Consider the following 17,596-nt stretch of genomic DNA (forward strand, 5'->3'; position numbering starts at 1 on the left):
ATTAGATTTATGTGCAGCTAGATTTTCAAGTCTGTCGCGTTGATGTGGGACAATGAAATTTGAATGGGGAATCCATATCATGTCAGTTCCTCCAATCAGTTATTGTGGACAATTTTTGCTCAGATCAAATCTATATATATTTATATAAATATATAGAATTTTATATGGAATTCTATTATTTTATAATCACTGTATTTAATATTAAAAATTTTACAAGAGTTTAATTATTGAATTTGTTTAATAATATTTTTATTTGTAATAAAAAATTCAATTATTTTTAATTTAAAAAAAACTTATTTTAAAATAAGTTTAATTATTATTATTATTATTATTTATTTATATTTTACTATGAGGTCTGAGGTTGGTACCTGGCAAAGGCCTATACACCACCTTGATATTTGTCAAAGGACATTACTGGCCACAAGACTGCACTGCAGACTCCCTGTTAACTTCACCCAACTAGCTGCACTGCACCTGAAATAATGTTTTATTTGAAAATAACAATAATAATAATATTATAACTTCGTGCTAGAAAACCCGGAAGGAAAATTTATATATATATATATATATATATATTAAATTAAAAATTATGGAGTAATTCTTATATATTTCATTTCAGAAACTCGAGAAATAGTAGCGGAATCAGGATTTATATGCAGTTGGAGTAAATTTATAATTAAAAAAACAAAAAAATATATTTTTAATAATTATAATAAATTATTATAAAAAAATTAAATGAATAATTAAAAATAAAAATATTTTAAAATATAAAATATATATATCATTAATAACTCGAGGAGGAAGTTGAATTTTGTGATTTTATATATTTTGAAATGCATAATTTTTTTTTTATTCTCTTAAATATATCTCTCTCAATATAACATATTATCTTATTATTCAACTACTCATCACTTAGTTTATTTTATAAATCAGTTTCAATAATATTCAATTTAATAATAAAATATTAAAATTCTAAATTAAATAATTTAAACACTAATTTATACAATGCACAATAACTTAAAATATTTAAATAAATATCCGATGTGCACATATAAAATAAAATCAAAGAATAAATATATAAATTTCATTTCAAATTCGTTCAAATAATTCAATTCATTGACACATATATAATAAAATATCTTTAAAAAATTATTATTTAATTTTTATAATAAAAAGAAATTCACTAATACCACCTAATACAAAAAATTAATTAATAAAATTTTTAAAAATTTAAAAAATTAATTAATAAATTTTTTAAAATTATAAAAATTAAACAGGTAATTATATTATAAAAATAAAACGTAAAATTTTAATTCGATAATAACTGTATTTGAATTGAATGAATTCTCCCTATCTCTCCACCACTATTAAAAAAGGTGAATCCTATTTATATAATTAATGGGTTTGCATTCTATGAAAAATAAGAAAAGGAAAAAGGAAAAAGAAGAATATTTAAAAGGGTCCTATTAATGATTTGATGATTGCTGGAAAATTGAAAAAACACACATTGATCTTCCAATCATCAACAAGTCTATCACTCAAAAAATGACATGACCTGTTAAGCTAATCCCACCACTCGGATTGACCCCCACACCAAAATTTTTACCCACACAACACTCTCTCAAATCTCAATTGCTAAACTTCAATTATCACCACTCTTCTTATTTTTATTTTTATTTTTTAAACACTCCTGTCAGATCAAAGGACAATAATTCATTTATTAGATTATCAAGTTTCACCTATCATCTTGGAAAAAAAAAGGATAAAATTTTGATGAGAAAATTGTACTGATTAATGATCATACGAGAGATATATTATTAATTTGGAGGATCGTAAGGTACATGTACCTTAGACAACTCAACTTCTGGCCCATTTCTACTGAGAACATGCTGCTCCTGTTGAGTTGCAACACATGCCTTCTTCTGCTTTCAATCCTTGGGGGACCATACATTTTCCGAGATAAAAAGATGTTATTGATTCAAAATATTAAAATATATATTTTTTAAGAAATACAGAGAATTATAATTTAATTTCTGAATATTTTTATTATTAATAAATTAATTTTTATATTTTTAAAAATTTATTAAAATATTTTTATTTTTATCACCGCTAATAAAATAGTCATCTCATTTATTTTTATTATTAAAAATATAATAAAATATTAAATTATCCTTTTTATTTCCTTCCGTCTTACTCTTTTTCATCAATTCTTCATATTCTTTTTCTTTTTTAATTCTTCTTTGATTTTTTTCAGTTTTTGATTTTTTTCAATTTTTCAATTTATTCTTTTTATTTAAGGAGGAAGATACGATTATTTTTCTTTTTTTTTTGTCATCATCTTTTTTAAAATTTTTCTTCTTTTTTTTAATTTTTTTTATGATGATGAGAAGAAAAATAAGAGACTATTTCATTGATAAAAAAAATGATAAGAACGTTTTAATAGATATGAGAAAAGATAAGAACATTTTAATAGATTTATAAAAAATATAGAAACTAACATATTAATAATAGTAATATTTAATAACTAAATAAGAGATTTTATTTGAAAATAAAATTAAATTTTAAAACTTCTCTCTCATCTTTTATCTATTTTTAACAGAAAATAGAATAAAATGACTATTTTTTTACGGAAAGAAAAAATAAAAACGTTTTAATAGATTTTTAAAAATTTAGAGACTGATTTATTAATAATTACAATACCCAAAAATTAAATAATAAATCAACCTATATATAAAGAATTTTCAATTTAAACCTCAATAAAACAAATCTTAAGCTTCCTTCCAACTACTTATTATATTTGGACCCAATTGGTTATTTATTACATAATAATTATTAGTATAATTGTCATTGCCATTTGCTAGAGTCCGACCTTGCCTAATTGAAAAGATGGTTATTAAGTTTTAATAATATTTAAAATTTAAATTATTTAGTCTTTTCATTTTAAATCTGTATTAATTAAGCAAAACATGTTATTAATCAAAATTAATTGATTTGATTATCCTAATACGCTTTATCACGCTTCCAAATCACAATCCTTCTCCACAAATAGCCCCTTTGCCTAATTAAAAAGATGGATATTAAGTTAATTAAGTTTTAATAATATTTAAAATTTAAATTATTTAGTCTTTTCATTTCAAATATGTATTAATTAAGCAAAACATGTTGTTAATCAAAATTAATTGATTTGATTATTATCTTACGCTTTATCACGCTTCCAAATCATAATCCTTCTCAATGGCTCCTTTGCCTAATTGAAAAGATGGATATTAAGGTAATTAAGTTTTAACAATATTTAAAATTTAAATTATTTAGTCTTTTCATTTTAAATATGTATTAATTAAGCGAAACATGTTGTTAATCAAAATTAATTGATTTGATTATCCTTGTAAGCTTTATTACGTTTCCAAATCACAATCCTTCTCACAAATGGCCCCCTTGCCTAATTGAAAAGATTTAGGGGTGTACATTGGAATCGAATTGATAAAATAAATTAAAAATTAAAAATTTAATATTTATGAAAATAAAATCAAATTAATTTTTGAAAAAATTGAATTAAATTGAATCGATCTGATTTAATTTGATTCAATTCAGTTTTATCATTGAGTTTTTTAATAATTTTTTATTTTTTATATTTTATTTTTAATATTTTAAAATTTAATTAAAATATTTTAATTTAATTTAATCTCTTTATATTATTTAAAATAATATATTATTATCACCGATTGATTTAATTTAATTTTTTATTTTTTTAATTAAAATAAATCAACTCAATATAATTAAAATTTTTTAAAATTAAAAATTAAATTAAAATAAATAAAAAATAAACTAAATTTCTAAATTAATTTTATTCAGTGATTTTTTAAATTTAAATGGAATACTCACCCCTAAAAAAATGAATATTAAGGTAATTAAGTTTTAATAATATTTAAAATTTAAATTATTTATTCTTTTCATTTCAAATCTGTATTAATTAAGCAAAATGGCCTCCTTGCCATCCTCTCCATTTGCTTCTCTCAGTTTCCTTTCTTTTCTAACTTTTGTAACCATTTTCTCCTTTTCATAAACAATTTTTTTACAACAGTTTTGATTAAATTAATTTAAATAATTTTTAAACTCATTTTCACTTAATTTAAAATAATTAATTAAAATTATTTAATAATTTTTAATTCACTATTATATATAATTTTAAATTGTACTCACCGAATTTAATGATAAGTGCATCCGAATAAATTTGAGAAATTTTAAGTTTTGTTCCTTAAATCTCTAATTTTTATTTTAAAAAAATTATATATATATAATTTTAATAAAATTTTAATACGAAATAAATTTATTTATTTTAATACGAAATAAATTTATTTATTTTTTATCTTTTCTTCTTCCTACTATCGATAATGCTGTTATTAATTTAAAATTTTAAAAATATAAAAATTAATAAAATTTTAATGTCGTTTAAATTATCTTTTGACTCTTAATTAAAAGATTAACTGCATAATAAAATAAATGAGGTAGATAATTATTCTGACACTTAAATTAATAATCTAAATAAATGGACTAGTATAAAAAGTAATTGTATACTTTTCTGCTTAAAAATTAGGTATTTTAAATAACAATTTTTATTTATTTTTAAATTATAAAGAAAAATATAAAAAATATTCATTGATTTTTTATTTTAGAATATTTAGTTTATCTTAGAATTTATAATTTTATTTATATTAAAATAATAACTCGAAATATTATACCGTTAAAAAAATTTTAAAATATTTTAATATAACTCATATTATGATATATTAATTTTAAAAAATTAAATCACATATTTTGAAATAAAAAATTGATAAAATTATATATGTTATTTTTTATATTTTCTCCTATTTTTTGAGAAGTGTATTTTCAAGAAATTCATTTACATATAAATTTGATATAAATATATTTGATATACACATTAATTTCTCAAAATTTTTAAATTATAAAAGATAATAACATTTATAATATAATTAAAAGTATAATAAATTAAAGAAAAAAATTACTAAATTCCACTGATTTTAACCAGATAAATACAACTCATACTTATTATTTGAAATTAAAAATTTCATAAAAATTAAATTAAATTAATTTTTTATTTTTTTTAGAATAAAAGAATTATTTTTTATTATTTTTAAAACTTTTATTCTTTTAAAAATAAAAATAAAAATAATTTTATAAAAAATTATTTAAATTACTTTTTACAAAATCAATCATGCTAAATGGAGTAATAAAATTCTACTCATATAAGTTAAGTTCTATACGAGGGAAATAAAATATTGTACATCAAAGAAAATTAATTTAATTAAATGATAGAAGATTTTGCACATTGTGACCCAACCAAAAAAAACCTACCCTTCCTTCCAACTACTTATTGATAACTACGTAGCCTCACCACCCTTCACCAGGCCGAGTTCAAAAAGACGGCGTTGGTCCAAAAGTTTGTGGAGTCTTTTAATTCAGCATTTTGAGTCTTAATTCAGACTTAGTTCAGACTCATGAGGCAGGCTGGACCGTCTGCGAGTTCAAGTTCGGTGAGAAGGAACCCGGCTCGATGATGTAACGTAATGAAAGATAGCAGATTCAGTTACTTTACAATCATGTCTGCATACGCGTTAAAAGAATTAAATGACCGTTTGACATAAAAAAAAGAATATAACACTTCTGTATATACGAATTTACGTAATAAAAACAGATAATACCATAATGCAAAGATAATTACTGACAAATAAAAAAAAAGAATAAAAAAAGAAAATACTTCCTCATCATCTACGGAAGGGACCAAGGTCTCCGAACATCACTTATTATATTTGGACCCAATTAATTATTTATTACATAGTAATTATTAATATAATTGTCCTTACCATTTGCTAGATTGCCACCTTGCCTAATTGAAAAGATGGCTATCAAGACAATTAAGTTTTAATAATATTTAAACATCAAATTATTTAACCTTTTCATTTTAAATCTGTATTAATTAAATAAAACATGTTGTTAATCAAAATTAATTAATTTGAATATCCTTGGACGCTTTATCACCCTTCCAGTCATAATCCTTATCCACAAATGACCTCCTCGCCATCCTCTCCATTTGCACTTCTGTCAGTTCCTTTCTTTTCCAACTTTTTGCAACCATTTTTTCTATTAATTTATTTTTTAATAGCTTTATACTTACAAACTGTTTGCAAGTGATTTAAACTCTTTAATTTTCATATTTAGATATTTATAAACTTAATTTGATTTTAAATGATTGTAAATTTTTATTAGATTCTGAAACTGATATTTCTGTTAGATGGATTAATCATGCAACTCTATCGACTCATACTTTGGCCAAAAAATCTATTAAGTATGATCGTTTTCTTATTTAAAATGACATCTCTCTTTATTTAATAAAATTTTATTAATACAATCAATAATTTTATTATTTTTTTTTTTAAAAAAAATACAAGCTAATAACATTAAGCCAACAAGTCATATGTTTAATTAAAGCAGAGTGAGTAATATCAATATGTACACTAGTACAGGACACATACACATAAACTTTGTATAGGACAGTGTTGAAAGAAATGAGGACATATACCCTAGAGAGATGATCCTGATGTTAATTCATTTTCCCTTCAGAGCAAATAAATAAGCAATGCAGATGCTTGATGATGATGCATCCCCCCTTAATTCTCATCCTAAGCCAATAAAAAATTTTGACAGTAAAATTTTAGCATGCATGTGACTCTAGTTGCTGCCACGTATGTGCCGACATGGACTCAGCATTTACAGTTTTATATGAGGTACTAATCATGTGGCTTGTTTATCAGATTTCACTTCACTGAGACAGAGACACAGATAGAGACAGACACACACAGAAAGCTTAGATTCAATGTTGATACCAAGTGTTCAATTGGTGTGTATTGAACCAAGTCTTTTTCATTTTAAGCACGAAATTTTCTTTTTCTTCATTTGGTTCTCATTCTTCCAAGTCTATCACTTCCTTATCTCTTTCCCTAACTATTCTGTCGACACCATTAATGGATAAATTATCCACAGATTATCTATCTTTAATCTGATTAATTTGTTTAATTAAGCAAAACCCAGTAATCTTCTCTACGAAAAACTTTGTGGGGTTGCTGGGTTTTTTGAAAAAAGATTAAATCTTTAATTAATCTTTCACTGTGTGCTCCTCTCTTAATCAGATTTCCTTCCTCATGATCATAAATAATTGATGGGCTTGCTCTTTTTTCCCCTATAAATATCTCCACTTTGTGGACAACACAGACATCCTCCTCTCTCCCACTATCTCTCTCTCATTGTATAACTCTGCAATCGGCCTTTGCTCATTCTCTCTTTCGTTTATGTAAGTAACTTGGTTATTATTTTCTTCTCAATTTGTTCTCCCATGTACGTTGCTGCAATGCAAAGCTCTGCTCTTTTGCCTTTGCATTTGCAGCAACACTTTCGCAGCTAATTGTTTTTTAATATTTTGGGCCGAGTAGTTAGTGTGCAAGTTGTGTCTTTGTTCTTATTCCCCTGTCCTAATCTTTTCATTTTGTTTTCATGCTTCTGTTTCTCTTTCTCTTTCACCATTGTTTTCATTAGATATGCTTAAAAAATTAATATGAAATTTCCCTCTTAATTACCTGAGAACTACTTGAAGATGTTGACATCTCCGTGCATTGCCATGCAAAAACTATTATCTTTTCTAAGTTTTCGCTTCAAAAACCCGTTTTTCATGAAAAAAAATAAATAAAACAAACATTGAATTTCACTCAATCTTCTTAAGAATGCGGAGGTGATATAATACCCACTTGAAAAAGATTATCTTGGCATATATAGAAACAAGGCCTCGTTCACAGAAAGCAAAAATGGTGGAATCTATCGTCAAGGCAAATATAAACCAGGTCAGCGAGTGCATGCATTATATAAAACAATGGTTAAACTGTGGTCCATGCCTTAGATATTCATCCAATGTTAATTTGTTCTTGAGTTTTTCTCTCTCTCTTACATTGACTTACTGTATAGTTTATTTCTTTTTTTTTTTTTAATAATACTGTATAGTTTATTTCTTTGTTTAATTATTTTTGGTCCCTGCATTTTCTTTAAATGGAAATGGTTACTCGGGTCCATTACTTTTTTATATTACTTTTCATTCTTTTTTATGATGTGATGGGAGCCTGCGAAAACGTGAATAATATTATACTATTTTGGGCACATAAGATCATTCTAGTGGAAACTGGTTCAATTTCTATGTAACAATAATATTATTTCTGAGAGTTTTTTTTTGGGTATCCTGTTATAGGCTTGTTTGGAAAATTTAGTGAGAAATATAATATTTTTATTATAATATATTGATAGTTTTGTATGGATTTTCATCATAATTTTAAATATAAACACGTAATTTTTATATAGAATCACATGTTTATGTATTGAGTCGTGGTTAATCGAGTTTAGGTAAGGTTTTTTCTTGGTCTAGAGAATATCTGAGAAGCAAAACAAAAGGGCTAAGGGTTTTGCAAACACCAGGAGACCAAATGATTTAAGTGGGACAAGTTAATGTTTGGCCATATGTTTGGACAAGGCAGCTGGATGGCATGGAAATCCACCCAGTGGTCTGCAAAATACTATAGAAAATACTTGCACATAAGACAATTCAATGGAGATTTCACTGGAAAATTCTAAATTTTGATTTCATATGGTTTAAAAATGATTTTTAATATTTTAATTTTATAGTTTTTTAATATCTATATTAATGATTTGCTTCCTAGCCACAGGCAAGTTTGGGCAAAAAGAAAGGAATCATACCGTCAACTTTATGATGATGATTGTCCTTTTTATTTAAGAAAAAAGAAAAAGGAAAAAAAAAGAAAATCTCATTTGATGCGAATTTCTTTATCAACAGTAATATCCCAACCAAAGCATGATTGGCAATTTCACTCATGAGTTTACTCAATATTATATGTTTATTTTATTTCGCATGAAATAAAGAATTAAGTATAATAATTCTGTTTTATTTTATAAATAGTGCAATTAAAGATTTAATCTCTAAACCTTTTAGTTAGAAAATTTCTGAATAAAAGGTAAATGTTGAAGACATTGTCTAGTCTTTAAACAACAAGACAGGCAATCAACTTTTTCTCCAAAAGTCGGAAAACAAAATAGAAAATGGAAAAAATTATGCTATTTCAGCATTTTCTTCTTTGTCTTGTCCTTCCCAAAGCACCCACTAGAGATTTTCTTTTTAAGCCCCTTTGATGATCTCTTTATTTATTTATTGATCCCTTTCTAACATCTTCCTCTCTTCTTCATCCCCATTCAGCCTGTAAGAATGGACATGGACCCACCTTTCCATAAGATCTACAAGACCCTTCTAGACAACACCATTGAAGAATCAAAAATCATGACGAGTGTCATTGAGGAATGTGAGCTTCCATTGATAGATCTTGGTTGTTTAGACATGGATGAATCTGATGAGAAACACAAGTGCGAAGAAGAAATAGCTAGGGCTTCACAGGAGTGGGGATTCTTTCAGGTTGTGAATCATGGGATTTCACGTCAGATTTTGGAAGAGCTCAGAAGTGAACAAGTGAAGCTTTTCAAGCAACCTTTTGATAAAAAGAGCAAAGAAGACAAGTTCTTGAATTTCTCTTCTGGAACTTACCGTTGGGGAACTCCTACAGCTACTTGCCTTAGTCAATTTTCATGGTCTGAAGCTTTTCATATTCCTATGACTGATATTTCTGCTTCCAATGGTTTCACTAATCTCAGGTAAATTATTTCTTATTTTTCTTTATGTTCTTAAACATTTCTTTTAAATTTTTTCCTCTCTTGTTTTCTTTTTAACATTAACGATTTTATTATAACTATGGATATGATAGGCTTTGCGTGTCATTCGTTACAGTCAACTTTAATGATAAAATCGTACTATTTCCGAGTTTTTTTTTAGAGTGGGGTTCTTTGATGTACTCATTATCTTCAAGTCTGCATGTGTGCTGAACAATTACCTGTACTAGGGAGAAACTTCATAAACCACAGGTTTTAATGGTGAAAAATAATAGTAATAACAAAAATGACACTAAAAAAAACCTATCTGTTGCTGCAACAACTTTTACTAAAGATCAGATCATCATGTACGTACAGTTTTGCATGCATGGTCTGCTATTTTCTTCAGAATCTATTGATATTATTAATTAAACACATCCTCACGTGAATGAATGTTACAAATTGAATGAGCTGTAAGTCAGATTTAGCCAGTTCTCTATGCTTAGGATGTCAACAGCTAAAATATCTGCAAAAATTAAAATATCCATATCAAATTTGTTAAAAATTAATATAAATTATCTAAATTCATTTCATACTTAATTATTATTATTCGATTGAATCAAATATCCGAAAACAACGGACACATTCACTCGTGTCCGGCCTCAAATAGATATAGGTCCCATCTTGCTCATAATTGATACAAATGGACCACACCATGCTCTCTCTCTCCCCATAGTTTGGAGAAATTTCTCTTTCATTCGTTGTTTTTGGATTTCAGTTATTTTACTAATTTGAAGTTTTTTTTATCCTAGTTCAACAATGGAACAGTTTGCTACCAGAGTTGCAAGTCTTGCACAAAAATTAGCTGCAATTTTATCAGAAAAACTGGGAAGAAAATCAACTTTCTTCCAAGAAAATTGTGTGCCAAGAACTTGCTATCTTCGTTTAAATCGATACCCACCATGTCCAATCCCTGGAGAAGTTTTTGGACTCATGCCACACACTGACAGCGATTTCCTTACAATTCTTTATCAAGATCAAGTTGGAGGATTGCAGTTGGTGAAAGATGGGAAATGGTTTGCTGTTAAACCTAATCCTGAAGCTTTAATAATAAACATAGGTGACTTGTTTCAGGTAATTAATCTATAACAAAATCCTGAAGAGTTCTTGAATCTTGATCTTGATCCTGATAAACTGTTGTGTGTTAATATATGTGCAGGCTTGGAGCAACGATGTATATAAGAGCGTTGAGCATTGTGTGGTGACGAATCCTGGAGTGGAAAGGTATTCGACGGCATATTTCTTCTGCCCATCTTATGATATAGAGATAGAAAGCGGATGTGAATGTTCACTTTATAAGAAGTTTAGCTTTAAAGAATACAGGGAGCAAGTGCATAAGGATGTTCAACTGTTAGGGCGCAAAGTTGGCCTCTCAAGATTTCTTGTATAATTTTCACTATTACATGAATTTTGCTATGTATATATATATATAATATCAACAAGGTTTTCTTTCCTACAGTATCTTAAGAGTAATAAGTGGTGGATCCCTATAAAGTATAAGATTAGGACATGTTATGTATTTTAACATAAATGGTGGATCCACATAAAATATAAGATTAAGACATGTGATGTATTTTAAGATAAGTGATGGATCCATATAAAGTATAAAATTAGAACATGTGGTGTATGAAAATGAGTGGTATTGAATAAACTTAGTAAATGAATTGAGTAATGATTAAAGGTAGTTCTTCAAATGGAAAAAAACAATGAAGAGTTAAGAGATCGAGGACCAAGAGTGAAGTTGTTCAAGATAAAATAGAGCCCTTATATTCTCCATTTCATATGGGTACTATTCACATATGTCTTGTCAAGTCATATCGTGATACTTGTCTCGCTCATTTGATTTATTTAATATTCAATCGATAATATTATAGTACACGTTAAATCAGGATTATAAAAGCACGTGCATTTAAAATATTATATGATTCAACTATTTATTAGTATTCATAGCTTTTAAGTCTCATGATCTCATATTTCGATAAAGTTTTTGATGACCGCTGGATTTTTTCACCTCGAACTAAGACCAAACCCATTAGGACGACCCATAATCTGAAGGTTTCTAAGTCTCCTTCAAAAACCGGATCCAGCCCATTCAGCTCAAAGACCGGGCTCCAATCAGCTCTTTGAAATAGGTCGGCCTAGCTCCTTTAACCCAATGGACAGATTCCCTCTGGACCTAGTCTTAACCTTATCTTCCGGCCCAGCTCGGAACCCGGAAGGAATTCAGCCCATTCGCCTTGTGGGACCATCCGCATGCGCGTCCGGGGAGAATCCGGGGCCGTTACGCATGGGGCAGATATCTGATTCCCTCGTACGTCCGTATCAATGTAGCAGGGACAGGTGGCCCAAAGACATACGTTCTGTTACACGTCACTAGCGGACAAAAGGAAATATATAAAAGGAGAAATATTTTCTTCTAACTCTAAGTTTTTCCAGTTTTACAGAACCCATTGTAAAATCCTATTTTCTGGATCTCAGATCATCAAAAAAAAAAAGGTAAAATCGCCTGAAGTGAAACCAGGCGATTACAAATGAAGTCTAGGGATTTACCCCCTCACCACTCATGCAATAAATGCTGAGGAGGTAAAGGGGCAACCTGAGGAGAAATCCAATAGTATGAGCAGATGAGACCCCAGCTTCAGCTCCTGTCAAATCAAAAAGCAAAAAGGCAAGCCCTGCTCATCACCTCAAAAGATCACGAGTTTAACCCACTATTAAAAAAAGAGCTAGCAGGCACGGCCAGTTCAGCTCGGAAACGGGTACGGTTAGTCCAGCTCGGAAAGAGCATACGGGTAAGTATGCATTAGTGAAATAGATAAATTTATAAGTCAAAAGTCCAGTCAATTGATAATATTTCAGTTCTGACGAGCTTGAAGGCAAAAAGGAAAGACACTATAGTGGATTCCTTAGAAAAATTACGAAGCACACAATTTAAGTGTTTCATTTTTGATAAGTAGAGGTAAGAACAGCTCGAATATAAATGAAAGACAAAAAAGAATTCAAGTAAACAAAAATAAAATTTCAATAAAAGAGAGGAAAAATTTACAATCTAATCGTCTAAGATTATAGGAGAAAAGATTGTCCTCAAAGGACTTACATTCCTAGGTATTTCACTATCTACACTACTGCCCTCTACATTAGTATTTACATTACTGCTTAGGGGAGGTTTGGAGCCCTCTTGCTCAGACCTCCCATCACCTGCATAAAGTACCATCTCTTGCCCCTGGGGCCCAGCACCTTCCCCTCCTAGCTCTACATCCTCCTCTTGAGGCCCGAAGTTGTCCTCCTCAGGTTCGAGGACCTCCATATCTTATTTTTCTCCTAGCCCAATGTCCTTATCAGAGGGCCCAGCTGAAGTGCGAGAAGTTCCCTTAGGCAGGGGTAGGTCATCCTCTCTATAAAGCACCTCCTCGCCATCAGAGTCTTCCTCTTTGGCTCGGAGTTCAGACAGCGGAGTGGAAGGAGCCTGTCTGGCCTCCCTCAAACCTCGATTGAAGCCAGACGCGAACATACGGAAGCCCTTTTGCCAAATAGCCGTCTTCAGTTCGTCAAAGGCCTTGTACTTCGCAAGTCGTGCTTGGCAGGCCTCGGCTATCTCTGCTTTCAACTTAGGAGAGTCCCTGTAAGCTTGAAGACGAACGTCACAGGCCTGTTCAATCTCCTTCTTCAGCTCGGCTGACTCCTTGAATTCCCACAGGCGCTCCTCACACTCCAGCTGAACCCTATCTTCAGCCAGCTTAGCATCCTCAAGCAGGACTGAGCATCTCTTCTTCAAAGCCTCGATCTTTTGGCTAAGATGTTGATTTTGGAGTTTTGTTGTCTCAGCCTCCAAGGTCAGGTCTTTAAAACTTTCTGCATGCTTGACCAACTCCTGCTCAAGGACCACTACCCGAGTCAGGACTTCCTCCCTCTGAGCCATCACTACCTCATGTTGGAACTGGGCTGCCTCAGAATCTGCCTTCAAGGCCTCATACTGGTGGCGGACCTCATCTCTCTCCCTTCGGACCTCATCTCTCTCCCTTTGGACTGCTTCCAGAGAAGACAGCTGTTTTAGGGCTTCTTTACAACGAATCTCCGCCTCAGCTGCCTTCTCATCCGCTCTCTTGAGAGCATCCAGGGCATATGCCAGCTCTGCCTGTAAGGACTTGGAATGCTCTCGAGCTACGGCGAGATTGCTTCGGGCATCACTGGTGGCAGACGGGTTTTCCTCCAAACGTGCCTCCTCGACCCGGTGATCCACTGACTCCTGGAGAGTGTGATCGCGAGCATCTACCTCCATGAAGAGGCCCGTCACCTAGCAAAGAGGGAAAACTGTCAGAACAAAGAAATGAAGAAAACTAAAGTATGGACAGAAATCGAAAAGGACAACTTACCATAAGGAGCATCTCCCTGATAATATCTCCTAGCTCCCCCCGAGGGCGAGATCGGAACGCTGCCTGCTCACGAGTGGAGCTGGCCAGAAAGCCAGTGAGAGCAAGCAAGCGAGGGTCTGAGGCTTCCGTAACCCCGCTAAACATCCGCTCTCGGATTAATCAACCACCACGCTTGCTGGGGACTGGTGAGTGATGTCCTATGTATTCAGGATGTCGTCATCCGAGGCAAACAGCAGAGGCACCACAGAAGCCTTCTCTTTTCCAATAGCAGGTAGGGCCGGAGCCGGCCTTTGTGAAGCACGAGATCTCTTAGGAGCAGGGGCAGGTGCATTAGAAGGAGGAGGACGCTTACTTCTGACCTCCTCCGCTACGGCCTCGTCATCAACTGGACCGGGTCCTACTCCCTTAATGACAGGGAAAACTTCAGTAATGGCCCCCTGAATATCTTCCCTTGCCAGGCTGGTCACTTTCTCACCCTCGGGGGCGTTGACGATGGCAGGGTGTGTCCCAGGCACCTCTTCAGAATTACCCCCAGAAGGCGCAACCAGATCCTTCCTCGCCAGCTCGATGTCCTCAACCGACCCGGTGGCAATCTGGGGAGTCCCCTCCTTCCTAGAAATCGCAACTTGCGTAGATTTTGGAGCCTGGGAAGATTGATTGGCCGAGCTCGGCCTGCTACGGCTAGATGGCCTGGAAGATTTAGTACTTCGAGAGCTCGGCTTAGGAGCTCGAGAAATAACCCGGGCCACTTCTTCAGTAGCCTCTGAGACACGTCGCCCAGCTCGGAGGGCGTCCAGCGCAGCGTTCATGCTCTCCCTAGACAGAACTAAGTTCTTCAGAGGCTTAATTTGGTCCATCTCGATGTCAGAAGCTACAAACAATACAAAATCAGAACAGGTTAGCATAATCCCTAGTAGAAATCACAAAGAAAAGGCAAAACAGTTGGACAAAGCACAATACTCGCATCCTGGATATCCTTAAGATTACAGGCAAACATACACTTCTCGACGTCGTACTTCTTGTCCACAGAAGTCAGACGAGGAAACCCAACCTGTTCGGTAAGGCTCAACTGGGGCAGGTCGTTATAACCCAGAGAGACCCCTTTCCAGGGGAGGTTAAGCTCCCAATCCAACCCCGTCTGCTTCTTCAGTTCTACCACCAGAAAACCCTCTACCCAGCCCTTGATGGAGTCCTTATAACCCGTGAAAATGGACAATCCTCTGCGGGGGGCAAAATAATAAAATTTCTGGCTCGCTTTGACTAGCCGGAAGAAGCTGACGAACAGGTGAACCGTGGGTGTAAACCCCCAGCTCAGACACGTAGATTCAAATCAAGACATGAAAAGAACGGAGTTAGGGGTTAGCATTCGAGGGGTGATCTCGAAATACTGGAAGACCATTGATGACCGCTGGATTTCTTCACCCCGGACTAAGGCCAGGCCCATTAGGACGACCCATAATCTGAAGGTTTCTAAGCCTCTTCCAAAAATTGGGTCCAGCCCATTCAGCTCAAAGACCGGGCTCCAATCAGCTCCTTGAAACAGGCCGGCCTAGCTCCTTTAGCCCAATGGACAGATTCCCTCTAGGCCTAGTCTTAACCTTATCTTCCGGTCCAGCTCGGAACCCGGAAGGAATTCAGCCCATTCGCCTTGTGGGACCATCTGCATGCGCGCCCGGGGAGAATCCGAGGCCGTTACGCATGGGGCAGAGATCTGATTCCCTCGTACGTCCGTATCAATGTAGCAGGGACAGGTGGCCCAAAGACATACATTCTGTTACACGTCACTAGCGGACAAAAGGAAACATATAAAAGGAAAAATATTCTCTTATAGCTCTAAGCTTTTCCAGTTTTACAGAACCCATTGTAAAACCCTATTTTCTGGATCTCAGATCATCAATTGGCGCCGTCTGTGGGAAACGAATGAGATCTTTTCATCACCGGAGTTCCACTCTTAACAAAACCCACTGAGATCCACGATGGCTAATCACAATGAAAGCAACCTTAATGCCCCAAATGACCTGAGCTCTGCCTAAGAGGGGCAGCAGTTCTCCTTTTCTAGCCCCACAACACCAAACAACCAAATACCCATCCCTTTCAACTCCTCGCCGAGCTTGGCAGGGAATGCTTTCACTGCCACCTTGTCCAACCAGGACCTCCAAACCGTGGCCCTCTAACTACAAAACACCGCCCACTGGTTGGGGCAGATAATGCAACAACGGGGCCTTAGCACCCCAGCAAACGTATTGCCAATGGTAGAAGAGCCCCTGACTAATGAACCTCAACCTACCCACAACCATCCCCAAACAGTTAGCCGTGAAACCGAAGAAAGGAAGAGAAAAGCTGGGGAGAGGAAGAACCAGAGGCCAGGGTTCATGGAAGGAGGGTGAGAGAGATGATTGAGAACGATAAGGCCGACAGTTATTCTGCCGAAACAACCAAGTGGACAAGAAGCGAAGCGGAGGAAGAGGAGTACTGCCAGGAGAAGAAACTCAGGAAAGAGGAGGAGAGCGTAAACCAAAAGCTGCAAAAGATGAGAGAGCAGCTCTTGGCTGAGCTGGGGACGAAGGATCAAAACCAAACTATCTTGCCCACCTCTTCACCCTTCTCGAAGTGGGTACAATAGGAGACCGTTCTCAAGAAATTTATGATGCTGCCTATGGCCGCGTACGACGGAGCTGGGAACCCTCGGGAGCACGTCTTGAACTATAAGACTTTCATGGAGTTGCAAACTCTTTCAGATGCCTTGATGTGCAAGGTATTCCCCACGACGCTCTCGAGACCAGTGCGGGCGTGGTTCAACAGCCTTGAGGCTGGAAGTATCAGCAGCTTTGGAGATCTGGCCACTTGCTTCATCAGCCAGTTTATCTCCGAAGTTCCCGCAGACAAGAAGACGAGCTACCTGAAAACAATTAGATAGAGGAGAGACGAATCGCTCAGGGAGTACGTTGCCCGTTTCAATACAGAGGCCCTGCAAATTCCCGAGCTCGATGAGGGAAGGGCAGTGGAGGCCATGCAAAAGGGGACGACCTCTGCCGAGCTCTTTGGCTCATTGAGCAGAAAGCCTCCGACCTCACTGGCCGAGCTGATGAAGCGGGCTGAAAAATATATAAGGCAGGACGATGCTTTGGTGACAAGCAGATTCGCCAAGGGAGCGACAGATAAGGGGAAAACACCAGAAGAAGGGAGGTCGGAAAGGCACGAGAAAAAGCATAGCAAGAGACCTGAAACGTATAGACAACCTTGGGAGCGCAGGGACCAAAGACCTCTCCCTCCTCGGGTCCCTGAACAGAGGCCACTCCCTCTGGTGGTTCCAGAGAAGCTGACCCCACTCAATGCCTCTAGAGCCGAAGTGCTGATGGCCGTCCAGGACAAGGAGTTCCTCCAATGGCCCAGAC

The 17,596-nt window shown here is 34.0% G+C and overlaps 2 protein-coding genes across 4 annotated transcripts; one reads left to right on the forward strand and one right to left on the reverse strand.

The window, feature by feature from the left end:
* Nucleotides 1-7,210: 7,210 nt before the first annotated feature.
* Nucleotides 7,211-11,444, forward strand: LOC110603500 (gibberellin 2-beta-dioxygenase 8). Of its 3 annotated transcripts, none has more exons than XM_021741249.2 (4): nucleotides 7,211-7,366; nucleotides 9,326-9,774; nucleotides 10,581-10,902; nucleotides 10,988-11,444. In XM_021741249.2, exons 2-4 carry the CDS (start codon nucleotides 9,335-9,337, stop codon nucleotides 11,216-11,218), a joined length of 993 nt encoding a protein of 330 aa, XP_021596941.1. In that variant the 5' UTR covers nucleotides 7,211-7,366; nucleotides 9,326-9,334; the 3' UTR covers nucleotides 11,219-11,444. The 3 variants fall into 3 exon arrangements, with proteins under 3 accessions (XP_021596941.1, XP_021596940.1, XP_043807608.1); XM_021741248.2 differs by having other exon boundaries at nucleotides 7,266-7,910; XM_043951673.1 differs by having other exon boundaries at nucleotides 7,266-7,470; nucleotides 9,323-9,774.
* Nucleotides 11,445-13,138: 1,694 nt separating this feature from the next.
* LOC110603947 (ribosome-binding protein 1-like) lies at nucleotides 13,139-14,345 on the reverse strand. The gene is made up of 2 exons (XM_021741955.1): nucleotides 14,202-14,345; nucleotides 13,139-14,122 (listed from the first exon to the last, which is right to left on the reverse strand). The coding sequence occupies exons 1-2, from the start codon at nucleotides 14,343-14,345 to the stop codon at nucleotides 13,139-13,141; spliced, it is 1,128 nt and encodes a 375-aa protein (XP_021597647.1).
* Between the last annotated feature and the right edge of the window lie 3,251 nt (nucleotides 14,346-17,596).

This window comes from Manihot esculenta, chromosome 16 (genome assembly GCF_001659605.2).
Source record: "Manihot esculenta cultivar AM560-2 chromosome 16, M.esculenta_v8, whole genome shotgun sequence".
NCBI lineage: Eukaryota > Viridiplantae > Streptophyta > Magnoliopsida > Malpighiales > Euphorbiaceae > Manihot > Manihot esculenta.